Source organism: Delphinus delphis, chromosome 18, assembly GCF_949987515.2.
Source record: "Delphinus delphis chromosome 18, mDelDel1.2, whole genome shotgun sequence".
Taxonomy (NCBI): domain Eukaryota; kingdom Metazoa; phylum Chordata; class Mammalia; order Artiodactyla; family Delphinidae; genus Delphinus; species Delphinus delphis.
The window spans coordinates 24,416,044-24,434,025 of NC_082700.1; the positions used below are offsets into that span (position 1 = coordinate 24,416,044).

Here is a 17,982-nt window from a genome sequence, read left to right on the forward strand (position 1 = left end):
AGAGTTGATTTACAGTGCTGTGCCAATCTCTGCTGTACAGCAAAGTGACTCAGTTATACAGATACAGACATTCTTTTTTTATACTCTTTTCCATTATGGTTTATCACAGGATATTGAGTATAGTTCCCTGGACTATACAGTAGGACTTTTTTATTTATGGGAGGATTTTTTTTTTTTTTAATTTTAAAAAATTATTTATTTAATTTTTGGCTGCATTGGGTCTTTGTTGCTGCACGTGGGCGTTCTCTAGTTGTGGCGAGCAGGGGCTACTCTTTGTTGCAGTAAACAGGCTTCTCATTGCGGTGGCTTCTCTTGTTGCAGAGCATGGGCTCTAGGCATGTGGACTTCAGTAGTTGCAGCACGCGGGCCCTAGAGTGCACAGGCTTCAGTAGTTGTGGCTCACAGGCTCTAGAGGGCAGGCTCAGTAGTTGTAGTGCACGGGCTTAGTTGCTCCACAGCATGTGGAATGTTCTTCCTGGGTCAGGGATTGAACCGGTGTCCCCTGCATTGGCAGGTGGATTCTTAACCACTGTGCCACCAGGGAAGTCCCAGTGGGAGGATTTTTAAAATTATTCTTAATAAAGTTGCGGTAAACCACGTAATCATGTATCTTGCTGCTGAAATAGATGTTATAGATGGCATGATTCAGTCCCTCTTTTCCAGCAGGTAAAATTTCATCACCTTAAGGACGACTGAGGACTAGACGTATTGAGATATGGTGCCTGTTCCAATTAGCTCTTTTAGTAAAGAAGCAGGAAGTAATGAACGCTCCCATTGGAACGATGGCAGTGAGAATGAAGAGAGTTCATGGATGCATGAGATATTTAGAGGTTACACTTACATTGTTTGAGGAATCAGAAGTAATGAATACCGGATGGCAGGAGAATCAGTGAAACTTTAATTGAAATAGACATTAGGAGGAGGGCCTGGTTTAGGGAAGAAGTCATGAGCTCGATTTGATTAAGCATGTTGAGTTTGAACAGTCCTTATGGAGGTATTTTTAAAAGGTATTTGGAAATGTGAGCCTGGAGCTCAGGAGAAAGGCTAGGGTCACACAGTCTATTCCTCAAGAATAATGAAATAAAGAAAATGGAAAAGTCTTATCTATTGTTGTTGTTATACTTAACATAGCAGATAACAGAGCGCCTGCCATGTAATTAATACTCAGTGAATGAATAAGAATTTGTGGGTGTAGGTTTGATCTTTGCCAGTGGAATAACCAATGAGAAAGGCGGGGGGAAAGGTTAAGAATAAAATCTTGGGAAATGCTTGCCTTTTAGAGGACAGGAGGCAGAGGAAGGGCTGGGGAAAGCCAAGGGGAAACCAACCTGGTAAATGTTCATAGAAGATAAAGCACAAGAGAGGATCAACGGAAGAGGATTGAAGGACAGGAGAACACAAAGATCAAGAAAAGGCTTGATTTTTGGCAGTTTTATTTTTGGTACTTTCAAGTGAGCAATTTCAGTAAAATAAGGGCGATGGTTGCTTATTAGAGGCAGTTAGTATGTGGACTATTTTCAAGAGGCTTGAAAATAAAGGAGAGGAAAATGGGAGCATATTAAGAGGTATCAGAAGACTGTAGATTTTCTTAAAGTAGAGACATGTATGTAGAAGAAAAGGAATCTGAAAATGCAAATAAGATATGGTATAGTTGATGGAAGATTTTGGAGGAGGTGAGAGGGAATGCCATAAGCTCAGAGTACAGAGAGCTAGTCTTGGAAGGGTAGGAGTGATGCTTTGTCAAAGACAAAGTTCCTCCTCATCATCATTTGAATATGCTCAAGTCTTTGCATCATTAAAAAAAATGACTGCTGCTACACTGTCCCCAGCTCCATCTCCCTTTCTATCAACAGGTCCCTCCCTTCTTCTCTTCATGGCCAGTTATTTTGTAGAATGTTGCTCGGTATGGGTTTGTCTGGTGTTTCCTCATGATTTGGTTAAGATTATGCATTTTTTTCTTTTTTTAGCAATAATGTGAAATTGATACATTTCACTGCTGTATGTTAACTGATCACTTGGTTAAGGTGGTATCTACCAGGTTCCTTCACTGCCGTGTTATTTTTTCCCTTTGTTGCTTATAAACATCTTGTTGGGGGAGATTTTCTTGAGTCTTTGCAAATATCCTGTTTCTCGTCATACTCCTTTTTTTTTTTTTTACCTGATACGCGGGCCTCTCACTGTTGTGGCCTCTCCCGTTGCGGAGCACAGGCTCCGGACGCGCAGGCTCAGTGGCCATGGCTCACGGGCCCAGCTGCTACATGGCATGTGGGATCTTCCCGGAACGGGGCACGAACCCGTGTCCCCTGCATCAGCAGGCGGACTCTCAACCACTGTGCCACCAGGGAAGCCCTTTCATCATACTCTTACCCACTAATTTTACCATCCATTGATGATTGTTGCTTCCAACAGTTATTACTATGGTGTGTGCCAAATCGTGACTTTCTATTTCTATCCGTCATTCAGAGTAGAGGTTCTTGTTCTTAACTTGAGGTCTCTACTATAGACATATACCTGTATGCATTTTACTCTGGAGAAGAGGTGCAGCATTTATTTATCAGGTTTTCAAGAGGTCTTTTTCTATCCATCACTCCTTTTCAACTATATGATCACAGCACCTAACTCCATTAAGGTAGATGAAAGGAATCCTTTGTGTATTCGACTTCTGCTTCTGATCTCTCTCTGTAGCTTATTCCAGATTCCTCTGGAAAGGTGCAATGCATGATTGACCAAGGTCTCCTGGAGTAAATAAAAGTAGATGCAGTGTCTGTTGTTGTCCTATGTTGTCAAGATTTTGTCTTTCCTGGCCCACAGTTGGGAAACCACTAAATTTTGATATACATATCTCTAGTTTCATCTCAGAGAACATGTATTTTCATCTCTATGAAATGTTTAAAAATTAAATACAGGGCTTCCCTGGTGGCGCAGTGGTTGAGAGTCCGCCTGCCAATGCAGGGGACACGGGTTCGTGCCCTGGTCCGGGAAGATCCCACATGCCGCGGAGCGGCTATGCCCATGAGCCATGGCCGCTAAGCCTGCGTGTCTGGAGCCTGTGCTCCGCAACGGGAGAGGCCACAACAGTGAGAGGCCCGTATACCGCAAAAAAAAAAAAAAAAGTTAAATACACTATTTAGTCTGTTCTATAACTAAGATTGATAAAAATTTTAGTTTTTTAAATATAATATTGCCACAAGTTGTGATAACTTAGTTTTTTTTTTTAAATTGAGATATAGCTGAGTTTCTTTTTATTATGAGCTGTGTTTTCTTGGAGTAAATAGATTCTTGTGAAAGAAAGCTTAATTGAGACCTTATTTGAAACATGAATTTTTATAAGAAGTAGTTTATGTTTTATTTTTAATGTTCTGGAAGCCATTTCTATAAATTTGTCCTTTTCTCAACTAGCAAAAATGAGATTCTTATTTTTTTTGTTCTTTGGAGATACTAAGTCACTTCTATCCATGCATTTAAAAAAAATAAAGCTGCTACCACAAGATAGTCAGTTTTGTAGGTTTATTCATGAATTGATCTTATTTTTAAAATAGGATGATCATCTTGAGTCCAATTGTGGTTTTCATAAAAGTTTATTTTTTTATGATAGTACATAGACACTTGAAATGAATTCTGCAATATAGTGCAAAATTCAACAGCTTATTAAAAGGAGGCTTGATTAAGCAATGCCTGTGTTTTTTGCACAGTTGGAAAGTCAATGCTTTGCTATTTGAGAAATTTCTTTGTATATTTAGTCTCTAAAAAAAAATAGAGATCGTCTTTTTCCTCCCTTCAGATATTCAGATTTTTTGGGGGCGAATGACTATAGGGAAAATTAAATTTTAAGCAAAGGGGTCAATATAAAACAGACAGATTTTTCTAGTAAAGCAGTATGGTATATATAAGCATGGGGGAAATCTCAACCAGTTCACTGTTATAAAAATACCACGTGTGTGGCAACTAATATCAGAAAAAGTATTGGAATGATAAATGCCATACTGTGGTAGACATATATGTTAAGTTAAGGAGCTTGGACTTAGAAGGGAGGAGATCTGAGACTTAAGGAGGGCCTGAATTAGAGGAGTGGTAGAAGGAATGAGTTCCAGAAATATTGAAGAAGTCCAATCAGCAGGACATGGTGATAAATTGAATGTAGGAGATGAGATAGGAATCGAGGACCTGGCATGGGTGTATGGTGCTCCCACCTTAAACAGAAAGATAAGAGAAAGAGGAGGTTTTGGGGGAAATCTGATGTGTTCAGTGTTGTACAAGAGAGCCTGAGGTGCTTCTAGAGTCTGGTTGGAGGCATCCATGTGAGGGGACTATGTGGTGGGGCTCGCGGGGAGCCTGAGGCTGAGAGTCGTTAGCATAACAGTGGTGGTTGCAACTATGTGATTAAGTATGATTACTCAGGCCAGACCTTACAGAATAAGAAGAGTTTGGGGTTAAAGATGTAGTTCTGGCACCACCTACATGGAATGGGCAAGCAGAAAAGAAAGTTTTTTTTTAAGAGAATACAGTGCCATAAAGACCAAAAAAGGAGACTTTTAAGGAGAGAGTGATAACATAAGTTTAACAGCTTTAATCCTAGTCATGTTGTTAAGTACACAGGAGAAATGTCATTGAGGTTTTTTGTTTTTTTTTTTTTAATATTTATCTATTTGGCTGCACCAGCTCTTAGTTGCAGCACATGGGATCTTCATTGCCACATGCGGGATCTTTCAGTTGCAGCATGCGGGATCTTTATTTGTGGTATGCGGGATCTTTAGTTGCCGCATGCGGGATCTAGTTCCCTGACCAGGGATCGAACCCCGGGGCCCCTGCATTGGGAGCGTGGAGACTTAGCCACAGGACTACCAGGGAAGTCGCGAGATTTCCTTTTTTTTTTTTTTAAAGCAGATTTTCCAGCATTTTGACCAAAAGGTAGATTTTTCTATTTTGTTCAGCATCTATCAGTTAAAGAAAGATTTTTTTCACATCTTTAGTACTTTTTAAAAAATTATATTTTTCCTGCTTCTTACCATTTGGGGCCTACTTTATTTCCTATTTTTCTCTATTTCTACTTTTCTTAAACTTGGAAGACTTATAGGACTATGGTTATGATCAACCTGCCGTAGGCCAATGTAAAATCTTACTCTTTTCTGTTTTGGTAAGTTGTTAATGTTGTCAGCATCGAACATGACACTAAATCTGAATCCATTTTGATGGTGACTCATTTAAAACATCACAGTCTTTTTTTCCTTTTTTTAAAATTTTTATTGGAGTATAGTTGCTTTACAATGGTGGGTTAGTTTCTACTGTACAGCAAAGTGAATCAACTATATGTATACATATATCACCATATCCCCTCCCTCTCGTGTCTCCCTCACACCCTTCCTATCGCACCCCTCTAGGTGGTCACAAAGCACCTGAGCTGATCTCCCTGTGCTATGCAGCTGCTTCCCACTAGCTATCTATTTTACGTTTGGTAGTGTATATATGTCAGTGCCACTCTTTCACTTTGTCCTAGCTTACCCTTATCCCTCCCTTTGTCCTCAAGTCCATTCTCTACGTCTGTGTCTTTATTCCTTTCCAGCCCCTAGGTTCTTCATAACCATTTTTTTTTTTTAGATTCCATGTATATGTGTTAGCATACGGTATTTGTTTTTCTCTTTCTGACTTATTTCACTCTGTATGACAGACTATAGGTCCATCCACCTCATCACTACAAATAACTCAATTTCGTTTCTTTTTATGGCTGAGTAATATTCCATTGTATACATGTGCCACATCTTCTTTATCCATTCGTCTGTCGATGGACACTTAGGTTGCTTCCATGTCCTGGCTAAGGTAAATGGAACTGCAGTGAACATTGTGGTACATGACTCTTTTTGAATTATGGTTTTCTCAGGGTATATGCCCAGTAGTGGGATTGCTGGGTCATATGATAGTTCTCTTTTTAGTTTTTTAAGGAACCTCCATACTGTTTTCCATACTGGATATATCAATTTACATTCCCACAAACAGGGCAAGAGGGTTCCTATTCCTCCACACCGTCTGCAGTATTTATTGTTGATGATGGCCATTCTGACTGTTGTGAGGTGATACCTCATTGTAGTTTTGATTTGCATTTCTCTAATGATTAGTGATGTTGAGCATTCTTTCATGTGTTTGTTGGCAGTCTGTATTATCTTTTTGGAGAAATGTCTATTAAGGTCTTATGCCCATTTTTGGATTGGGTTGTTTGTTTTATTGATATTGAGCTGCGTTAGCTGCTTGTAAATTTTGGAGACTAATCCTTTGTCAGTTGCTTCATTTGCAAATATTTTCTCCCATTCTGAGGGCTGTCTTTTGGTCTAGTTTATGGTTTCCTTTGTTATTCAAAACGTTTTAAGTTTCGTTAGGTCCCATTTGTTCATTTTTGTTTTTATTTCCATTTCCCTAGGAGGTGGGTCAAAAAGGATCTTGCTGTGATTTATGTCTTAGAGTGTTCTGCCTGTGTTTTCCATGAAGAGTTTGATAGTGTCTGGCCTTACATTTAGGTCTTTAATCAATTTTGAGTTTCTTTTTGTGTATGGTGTTAGAGAGTGTTCTAATTCCATTCTTTTACATGTAGCTGTCCAGTTTTCCCAGCAGTACTTATTGAATAAGCTGTCTTTTCTCCATTGTATAGTCTTGCCTCCATTATCAAAGATAAGGTGACCATATGTGTGTGGGTTCATCTCTGGGCTTTCTATCCTGTTCCATTGATCTATATTTCTGTTTTTGTGCCAGTGCCATACTGTCTTGATTACTGTAGCTTTGTAGTATCGTCTGAAGTCCAGGAGTCTGATTGCTCCAGCTCTGTTTTTCTTTCTCAAGATTGCTTTGGCTATTCGGGGTCTTTTGTGTTTCCATACAAAGTGTGCAATTTTTTGTTCTAGTTCTGTGAAAAATGCCATTGGTAGTTTGATAGGGATTGCACTGAATCTGTAGATTGCTTTGGGTAGTGTAGTCATTTTCACAGTGTTGATTCTTCCAATCCAAGAACATGGTATATCTCTCCATCTGTTTGTATCATCTTTAATTACTTCCATCTGTGTCTTATAGTTTTCTGCATACAAGTCTTTTGTCTCCTTAGGTAGGTTTATTCCTAGGTATTTTATTCTTTTTATTGCAGTGGTAAATGGGAGTGTTTTCTTGATTTCACGTTCAGATTTTTCATCATTAGTGTGTAGTAATGCAAGAAATTTCTGTGCATTAATTTTGTATCCTGCTACTTTACCAAATTCATTGATTAGCTGTAGTAGTTTTCTGGTAGAATCTTTAGGAATCTCTTTGTATAGTACCATGTCATCTGAAAACAGTGACAGCTTTACTTCTTCTTTTCCCATTTGGATTCCTTTTATTTCTTTTTCTTCTCTGATTGCTATGGCTAAAACATCCAAAACTATGTTGAAAAATAGTGGTGAGAGTGGGCAACCTTGTCTTGTTCCTGATCTTAGTGGAAATGGTTTCAGTTTTTCACCATTGAGAATGAAGCTGGCTGTGGGTTTGTCATATATGGCCTTTATTATGTTGAGGTAGGTAGCCTCTATGCCTACTTTCTGGAGGGTTTTTTCACAAATGGGTGGTGAATTTTGTCAAAAGCATTTTCTGCATCTATTGAGATGATCATATGGTTTTTCTCCTTCAATTTGTTAATATGGTGTATCACATTGGTTGATTTGCAGATATTGAAGAATCCTTGCATTCCTGGGATTAACCCTACTTCATCATGGTGTATGATCCTTTTAATGTGCTGTTGGATTCTGTTTTCTAGTATTTTGTTGAGGATTTTTGCGTCTTTGTTCATCAGTGATATTGGCCCGTAGTTTTCTTTTCTTGTGACATCTTTGTCTGGTTTTGGTATCAGGGTGATGGTGGCCTTGTAGAATGTGTTTGACAGTGTTCCTCCCTCTGCTATATTTTGGAAGAGTTTGAGCAGGATAGGTGTTAGCTCTTCTCTAAATGATTGGTAGAATTCTCCTGTGAAGCCATCTGGTCCTGGGCTTTTGTTTGTTGGAGATTTTTAATCACAGTTTCAGTTTCAGTGCTTGTGATTGGTCTGTTTATATTGCCTATTTCTTCCTGGTTCAGTCTCAGATGGTTGTGCTTTTCTAAGAATTGGTCCATTTCTTCCAGGTTGTCCATTTTATTGGCATATAGTTGCTTGTAGTAATCTCTTATGATCCTTTGTATTTCTGCAGTGTCAGTTTTTACTTCTCCATTTTCATTTCTAATTTTGTTGATGTGAGTCTTGCTTTTTTTCTTGATGAGTCTGGCTAATTGTTGTTTATCTTCTCAAAGAACCAGCTTTTAGTTTTATTGATCTTTGCTATCATTTCCTTCATTTCTTTTTCATTTATTTCTGATGTGATCTTTATGATTTCTTTCCTTCTGTTAACTTTCTGGTTTTTCTTTTTGTTCTTTCTCTAATTGCTTTAGGTGTAAGGTGAGGTTATTTATTTGAGATTTTTCTTGTGTCGAGCTATGCTTGTATTGCTATAAACTTCCCTCTTAGAACTGCTTTTGCTGCATCCCATAGGTTTTGGGTCGTCATGTTTTGTCATTTGTTTCTAGGTATTTTTTGATTTCCTCTTTGATTTCTTCAGTGATCTCTTGGTTATTTAGTAGTGTATTGTTTAACCTCCATGTGTTTGTAGTTTTTACAGATCTTTTCGTGTAATTGATGTCTAGTCTCATAGCATTGTGGTCAGAAAGATACTTGATACAATTTCAATTTTCTTAAATTTACCAAGGCTTGATTTGTGACCCAAGATATGGTTTATCCTGGGGAATGTTCCATGAGCACTTGAGAAGAAAGTGTATTCTGTTGTTTTTGGATGGAATGTCCTATAAAAATCAATTAAGTCCATCTTATTTAATGTGTCATTTAAACCTTGTGTTTCCTTATTTATTTTCATTTTGGATGATCTGTCCATTGGTGAAAGTGGGGTGTTAAAGTCCCCTACTAGGATTGTGTTACTGTCGATTTCCCCTTTTATGGCTGTTAGCATTTGTCTTATGAATTGAGCTGCTTCTGTGTTGGGTGTTTAAATATTCACAATTGTTATATCTTCTTCTTGGATTGATCCCTTGATCATTATGTAGTGTCCTCTCTGTCTCTTGTACTTGTCTTTATTTTAAAGTCTATTTTGTCTGATATGAGAATTGCTACTCCAGCTTTCTTTTGATTCCCATTTGTATGGAATATCTTTTTCCATCCCCTCACTTTCAGTTTGTATGTGTCCCTAGGTCTGAAGTGGGTCTGTTGTAGAGCATATACGCGGGTCTTGTTTTTGTATCCATTCAGCCAGTCTGTGCCTTTTGGTTGGAGCATTTAATCCATTTACATTTAAGGTAATTATCGATATGTATGTTCCTATTACCATTTTCTTAATTGTTTTGGGTTTGTTATTGTATGTCTTTTCCTTCTCTTGTGTTTCCTGCCTAGAGAAGTTCCTTTAGCATTTGTTGTAAAGCTGGTTTGGTGGTGCTGAAGTCTGTTAGTTTTTGCTTGTCTGGAAAGGTTTTAATTTCTTCATCGAATCTGAATGAGATTCTTGCTGGATAGAGTAATCTTGGTTGTAGGTTTTTCCCTTTCATCACTTTAAATATGTCCTGCCACTCCCTTCTGGTTTGCAGAGTTTCTGCTGAAAGATCAGCTGTTAACCTTATGGGGTTTCCCCTGTATGTTATTTATTGCTTTTCCCTTGCTGCTTTTAATATTTTTTCATTGTATTTAATTTTTGATAGTTTGATTAACACGTGTCTTGGCATGTTTCTCCTTGGATTTATCCTGTATTGGCCTCTCTGTGCTTCCTCGACTTGATTGACTATTTCCTTTCCCATATTAGGAAGGTTTTCAACTATAATCCCTTCAAATATTTTCTTAGTCCCTTTCTTTTTCTCTTCTTCCTCTGGGACCCCTATACTTCAAATGTTGGTGTGTTTAATGTTTTTTCCAGAGGTTTCTGAGACTCTCCTCAATTCTTTTCATTCTTTTTTCTTTATTCAGCTCTGTGGTAGCTAAATTTCCAATATTTTATCTTCCCAGTCCCTTATCTGTTCTTCTGCCTCAGTTTTTCTGCTATTGATTCCTTCTAGAGAATTTTTAATTTCATTTGTTGTGCTGTTCATCACTGTTTCTTTGCTCTTTACTTCTTCTAGTTCCTTGTTAAACATTTCTTGTATTTTCTCCATTCTATTTTCATGATTTTGGATCATCTTTATTACCATTACTGTGAATTCTTTTTCAGGTAGACTGCCTATTTCCTCTCCATTTATTTGGTCTGGTGGGTTTTTACTTTGCTCCTTCATCTGCTGCATATTTCTCTGTCTTCTCATTTTGCTTAACTTACTGTGTTTTGGGGTCTCTGTTTCGCAGGCTGCAAGTTTGTAGTTCCCGTTTTTTTTGGTGTCTGCCCCCAGTGAGTAAGGTTGGTTCAGTGGGTTGTGTAGGCTTTCTGGTGGAGGGGACTAGTGCCTGTGTTCTGGTGGGTGAGGCTGGATCTTGTCTTTCTGGTGGGCAGGACCATGCCGGGTGGTGTGTTTTTGTGTGTGTGAACTTAGTATGATTTTAGGCAGCCTCTCTGCTAATGGGTGGGGTTGTGTTCCTGTCTTGCTAGTTGTTTGGCATGTGGTGTCCAGCACTGGAGCGTGCTGGTTATTGAGTGGAGCTGGGTCTTAGCATTGAGACGGAGATCTCTGGGAGAACTCTCGCCGATTGATATTATGTGTGGCTGGGAGGTCTCTGGTGGTCCAATGTCCTGAACTTGGCTCTCCCACCTCAGCGGCTCAGACCTGACACCAGGCCAGAGTACCAAGACCCTGTCAGCCACGCAGCTCAGAAGAAAAGAGAGGAAAAAAAGCAAGCAAGATATAAATAAAATAAAATATTTATTAAAGTAAAACATTTTTTTAATTATTAAAACAAAAAAAAGAAGAGATCAACCAAACAATAAACAAATCCACCAATGATAGCAAGCACTAAAACTAAGATAAACATAGAAATCATAAACTATTCAGTTGCATACAGCAAACCCCAAGTCTACACTTGCTCCCAAAGTCCACTTCCTCAATTTTGGGATGATTCATTTTCTGTTCAGGTGTTCCACAGATGCAGGGTACATCAAGTTGATTGTGAAGATTTTATCCTCTGCTCCTGGGTCTGCACTGAGAAATTTCCTTTTCTCTTCTTGTTCGCATAGCTCCTGGGGTTCAGGTTTGGATTTGGCCCTGCTTCTGCGTGTAGGTTGCCCTGTGGTGTCTGTTGTTCACTCAGAAAGGAGGGGGTTAAAGGAGCGGCTGATTAGGGGGCTCTGCCTCGCTCAAGGACGGGTACGGAACGCAGGGCCTGCCTGCGGAGGCAGAGCCCGGCATGACCTTGCAACAGCCTGAGGCGTGCTGTGTGTTCTCTCTGGGTACTTGTTGCTGGATCACGGGACCCTGGCAGTGGCAGACTGCACAGACTCCTGGGAGGGGAGGTGTGGACAGTGACCTGTGCTTGCACACAGGCTTCTTGGTCGCTGCAGCAGCAGTGTTAGCATTTCATGCCCGTCTCTGGTGTCCGCACGGATAGCTGTGGCTCGTGCCCTTCTCTGAAGCTCATTTAGGCAGTGTTCTGAATCCCCTCTTCTCACACACCCTGAAACAATGGTCTCTCGACTCTTAGGCAGCTCCAGAGTTTTTCCTGGACTCCCTCCCTGCTGGCTGTGGCGCACTAGCCCCCTTCAGGCTGTGTTCACGCAGCCAACCCCAGTCCTCTCCCTGGGATCCGACCTCCGAAGCCGAGCCTCAGCTCCCAGCCCCGCCCACCCTGGCGGGTGAGCAGACAAGCCTCTTGGGCTGGTGAGTGCTGGTCGGCACCGATCCTCTGTGCAGGAATCTCTCCGCTTTGCCCTCCGCACCCCTGTTGCTGTGCTCTCCTCCATGGCTCCGAAGCTTCCCCCCGACCCAGCCCCTGTCTCCGCCAGTGAAGGGGCTTCCTAGTGTGTAGAAACTTTTCCTCCTTCACAGCTCTCTCCCAGTGGTGCAGGTCCCGTCCCTATTCTTTTGTCTCTGTTTTTTCTTTTGCCCTACCCAGGTATGTGGGGAGTTTCTTTCTTGCCTTTTGGGAGGTCTGAGGTCTTCTGCCAGGATCACACGTAGATTTTTTTTTTTTTTTTTTTTTTTTTTGCAGTACGCGGGCCTCTCACCGCTGTGGCCTCTCCTGCCGTGGAGCACAGGCTCTGGACACGCAGGCCCAGCGGCCATGGCCCACGGGCCCAGCTGCCCCGCTGCACGCGGGATCCTCCCGGACCGGGGCACGAACCTGTGTCCCCTGCATCGGCAGGTGGACTCCCAACCACTGTGCCACCAGGGAAGCCCCGTAGATGTATTTTTGATGTATTTGTGGGGAGAAAGATGATCTCCATATCTTACTCCTCCGCCATCCTGGAGGTCCTCTGACCCATATCTTCTTTATCCATTCCTCTGTTGATGGACATTTAGGTGGTTTCCATGTCCTGGCTATTATAAATAGTGCTGCCATGAACATTGGGGTCCATGTGTCTCTTTGAATTATAGTTTTCTCTAGGTATATGCCCAGTAGTGGGATTGCTGGGTCACATGGTAGTTCTATTTTTAATTTTTTTTTTTTTAAATATCATTTATTTTATTTATTTATTTTTGCTGTGTTGTGTCTTCGTTTCTGTGCATGGGCTTTCTCTAGCTGTGGCGAGCGGGGGTCACTCTTCATCGCCGTGCGCGGGCCTCTATCGCGGCCTCTCCTGTTGCGGAGCACAGGCTCCAGACGCGCAGGCTCAGTAGTTGTGGCTCACGGGCCTAGTTGCTCCGCGGCATGTGGGATCCTCCCAGACCAGGGCTCGAACCCGTGTCCCCTGCATTAGCAGGCAGATTCTCAACCACTGCGCCACCAGGGAAGCCCTATTTTTAATTTTTTAGGGAACCTCCATACTGTTCTCCATAGTGGCTGTATCAATTTACATTTCCACCAACCGTGCAAGAGGGTTTCCTTTTCTCCACACCCTCTCCAGCATTTATTGTTTGTAGATGTTGTGATGGTATGGCCATTCTGACTGGTGTGAGGTGATATCTCATTGTAGTTTTGATTTGCATTTTTCTATTTAAAAAAAAGAAAAACAGATACCATATGATATCACTTATATATAAAATCTAAAACAGCCAAACTCACGAAAACAGAGACTAGAATGGTGGTTACCAGGGACTAGGGAATGGGGGATGTGGGGACATGTTGGTCAAAGGGTACAAACTTCCAGTTATTTGATGAATAAATTCTCGAGATCTAATGTACAGCATGAGGTTATAGTTAATGATGATAGTGTGTTATAATCAAATAACTTATAAATTTATACATCAATTATACCTCAGTAAAGCTGAAATTTAAAAAATATTAAAAGTAAATAAATAAAATAAAACCTCACAGTCTGCACGTGTTCTCACCTAGTTTATCTGATCTTCACAAAAATCTTGATAGGACAGATTGTAATCTTCATTTCTCGTTTCTATCAATAGTTAAGTAATCTGCTTCCTTAATTGCATTACTGATCCAAAGATAGCTCTTAGTTTTCTGTTTCATTGGGGATATATCTAAAATGTTACAGCTGAAATGGGAAGTAGCCACATGGCACGGGGAGATCAGCTGGGTGCTTTGTGACCACCTAGAGGGGTGGGATAGGGAGGGTGGGAGGGAGACGCAAGAGGGAGGAGATATGGGGATATATGTATACATATAGCTGATTCACTTTGTTATACAGCAGAAGCTAACACACCGTTGTAAAGCAGTTATACTCCAATACAGATGTTAAAAAAAATTTTTTTAAATAAAATTTACAGCTGAAAGGAGCCTTAGAGATCACCTCTTCTAATCACTTCATTTTACAAATGGGAAAGCAGGCCTAAAGAGAGAAAATTACTTGCTTAATACCGTATTGGCCGGAAAAGCAAAACTATGATCTAGAACCCAGCTTTCCTGACTCCCGGTCCCTATAATAAGAACCACAGTTTAATTTGCATTACAAGTAAAATCAGGCTGTGCTCCCCTGTGTTTGATAGTCTCATATTGCTTTTGTTTCTTGGAAATAGTGTGCAGTTCGTGCAGCCACAGAAGGTAGAACTCTCGTTTTGGAAGGCTTGGAGAAGGTGGAGAGGAATGTTCTTCCTGTTTTGAACAACTTGCTGGAAAATAGGGAGATGCAGCTTGAAGATGGACGCTTCCTGATGTCTGCTGAGCGTTACGACAAGCTTCTCCAAGTAAGAAAAGAAAAATTTGACTGCTTTGTCTTAGCTGTTGAGCTGTGGGTTGGCCATTTGTTGTATAAGACATGATTGTGTCAGAACGCGGACACATGTTTAGGTGGCGCATATCTTGGACAACCGCCTGAAGTCAGTCATGCGTTTGCAGTTTTGTATGGCTCTTCTGTTTTCCACATCACGTTAGGAGACCTCCCAGATTTTTACTTCTGTTTGCCTATCTAATAGCTATTCTTTCTTTCTCTTTTTCCTCCTTTTAATTCTTCTTCCCTTTCTCCCTCCTTTTCCATCTTCTTTTTCCCTTCTCTTCTTTCTCTCAACAAGCCTAATAGCTTCTAGACTGTGCTGGGCACCAGGAAGACAAAGCTGAATAAAGTCCACTTGTTGGGTTCAAGAAGCTCAAAGCCCAGTAGATATTGACAGAAATGAGTAAAATCTTTAAAGATACCCTGAAGGTCCCAGCTACCAGCATCGCCTGCCTGAGTTGTTTGTAAGAGCTTCGCAACTGGAACCCCTGCTTCCATCCTGGCTCCCCCAGGGCAGTTAGTGATCGCTTTAAACCACGAGGCAGAGCAGGTCGTTCCTCTGCTGTAAACCTCTGATGCCTTCCTGCTCTACTCAGAATATAATCTAAAATCCTCACAATGGAATACAGGGTCTTGGGTGATCTGGGCCATTACTGCCTCTTTGGCCTTATCTCCTTCTAGTCTCCTTTTTCATTCCACTGCAGCTGCTGGTATTCTTTTTATTGTACCATAAACTTCTGGATATGCATTATCCTATCTTATCAGTGCTTTGCACGGGCACTTTGCTCTTCTGGAATGGTTTTCTCCCAGATATCTGCCTGGCTCATTCCTCTATCCCTTCCAAGCCTTTGCTCAAATGTAATACAGGCATACCTTGTTACATTGCACTTCGCTCTACTGTGCTTTGCAGACATGGCGTTATTTACGAATTGAAGGTTTGTGGCAACCCTGCATCAAGCAAATCGATGGGCACCATTTGTTTACTTCATGTCTCTGTGTTGAATTTTGGTAATCGTAACAATATTTCAAACTTTTTCATTGTTATTATATTTGTTATGGTGATCTGTGATCACTGATCTTTGACGTTACTGTTGCAGTTGTTTTGGGGCTCCTCGAACCCCACCCAGGTAAGATGGTGAACTTCATCAATAAATGTGTGTTCTGACAGCTCCACTGATCAGCTGTTCGTTCCCCACTCTGTGTCCCTCTTCTTGGGCCTCCCTATTCCCTGAGACACAACAATATTGAAATTAGGGCAATTAATAATCCTACAGTGGCCTCTAAGTGTTCAAGTGAAAGGATAAGTCACTTGTCTCTCACTTTATATCAAAAGCTAGAAGTGGGGCTACCCTGGTGGCACAGTGGTTGAGAGTCCGCCTGCTGATGCAGGGGACACGGGTTTGTGTCCCGGTCCGGGAAGATCCCACATGCCGCGGAGCGGCTGGGCCCGTGAGCCATGGCCGCTAGGCCTGTGCGTCTGGAGCCTGTGCTTCGCGACGGGAGAGGCCACAACAGTGAGAGGCCCGTGTACCGCAAAAACAAACAAACAAACAAACAAAACAAAAAAAAAGCTAGAAGTGATTAAGCTTAATGAGGAAGGCATGTTGAAAGCTGAGACAGGCCAAAAGCTTGGCCTCTTGCGCCAGTTAGCCAAGTTGTGAATGCAAAGGAAAAGTTCATGCAGGAAAGTAAAAGTGTTACTCCGTGAACACACAAATGGTAAGAAAGAGAAACAGCCTTATTGCTGAAGAAAATTTTAGGGGTCTGAATAGAAGATCACACCAGCCACAACATTCTCTTAAGCCAAAGCCTAATCCAGAGGAAGGTCCTAACTCTCTTCAATTCTTTGAAGGCTGAGAGAGGTGAGGAAACTGCAGAAGAAAAATTTGAAGTTAGCAGAGGTTGGTTCATGAGGTTTAAGGAAAGAAGCTGTGTCCATAACATAAAACTGCAAAGTGAAGCAGCGAGTGCTTATGTAGAAGCTGTAGCAAGTTATCCATAAGATTTAGCTGAGATAATTCATGAAGGTGGCTACACCAAACATCAGAGATTCTGTGTAGATGAAACAGCCTTTCATTGGAAGAAGATGCCATCTAGGACTTTCATAGCTGGAGAGAAGTCGATGTCTGTCTTCAGAGCTTCAAAGGACAGGCTGACTCTCTTGTTAGGGGCTAAGGCAGCTGGTGACTTTTAAGTTGAAGCTAATGTTTATTTACCATTCTGAAAATCCTAGGGCCTTTAAGAATTATGTTACATCTACTCTGCCTGTGCTGTATAAATGGAACAACAAAGCCTGGATGACAGCACATCTGTTTACAGCATGGTTTATTGTTAAGCTCACTGTTGAGACCTACTGCTCAGAAAAAAAAATTCCTTTCAAAATATTACTGTTCATTGACAATGCATCTGGTCACCCAAGAGCTCTGATGGAGATGTACGATGAAGTTCACGTTGTTTTCATGCCTACTAACACAACATTCATTCTGCAGTCCATGGATCAAGGAGTAATTTCGACTTTCAAGTCTTATTATTTAAGCAATACATTTTGTAAGGGTATAGCTGCCATAGTAATTCCTCTGACATATCTGGGCAAACTAAATTGAAAACCTTCTGGAAAGGATTTGCTACTGTAGATGCCATTAAGGGCACTTATGATTCATAGGAAGAGATCAAAATATCAACGTTAGCAGGAGTTTGGAAGAAGTTGACTCCAACTCTCATAGATGACTTAGAGACATTCAAGAGTTCAGTGGAGGAGGTAACTGCAGAGGTGACAGAAATAGCAAGAAAACTAGAATTAGAAGTGGAGCCTAAAGATGTGACTGAACTGCTGCAATCTCAGGATAAAACTTTAACAGATGAGGAGCTGTTTGCTATGGATGAGCAAAGAAAATGGTTTCTTGAGTTGGAATCTGCTCCTGATGAAGATGCTGTGAAGGTTGTTAAAATGACAACATATAATTTAGAATTCAGAACATAAACTTAGTTGATAAAGCAGAAGCAGGGTTCGAGAGGATTGACTCTTTTTTTTTTTGCGGTACGTGGGCCTCTCACTGTTGTGGCCTCTTCTGTTGCGGAGCACAGGCTCCGGACGCGCGGGCTCAGCAGCCATGGCTCACGGGCCCAGCCGCTCCACAGCATGTGGGATCTTCCCGGACCGAGGCACGAACCCGTGTCCCCTGCATCGGCAGGCGGACTCTCAACCACTGCGCCACCAGGGAAGCCCAGATTGACTTCAATTTTGAAGGAAGTTCTACTGTAGGTCAAATACTATCAAACAGAAGTGTCTGCTACAGAGAGTCAATTGATGCAGCGAGCTTCACTGTGGCCTTATTTTAGGGAACTGCCATGGCCATCCCAGCCTTCAGCAGCCACCATCCTCATCAGTCAGCAGCCACCAACACCGAGGCAAGATCCTCTGCCAGCGCAAAGCTGGCTGTTCACTGAAGGCTTGGAAGATGGTTAGCATTTTTTAGCAATAAAATATTTTTTAATTAAGGTATGTGCATTTTTTAGACATAACACTACTGCATACTTCATACACTACAGTGTAGTGTAAACGTAACTTTTGTACGAACTGGAAAACCAAACAATTTTTGTGACTCACTTTATTGCGATATGTGTTTTATTGTGGTGGTCTGAAACCAAACCTGCAGTATCTCCGAGGTCTGCCTGTATTACCAATGAAGCCTGCCCT

General features: G+C 41.2%; 1 protein-coding gene across 2 annotated transcripts in view; it reads left to right on the top strand.

The window, feature by feature from the left end:
• Positions 1–17,982, top strand: part of VWA8 (von Willebrand factor A domain containing 8) — a 369,390-nt gene that overhangs the window by 54,354 nt on the left and 297,054 nt on the right. For both annotated transcript variants that reach the window (XM_059995512.1, XM_059995513.1), the window contains exon 5: positions 14,092–14,259. In XM_059995512.1, the coding sequence (XP_059851495.1) occupies positions 14,092–14,259 (168 nt within the window). The remainder of the gene's footprint in view (positions 1–14,091; positions 14,260–17,982) is intronic.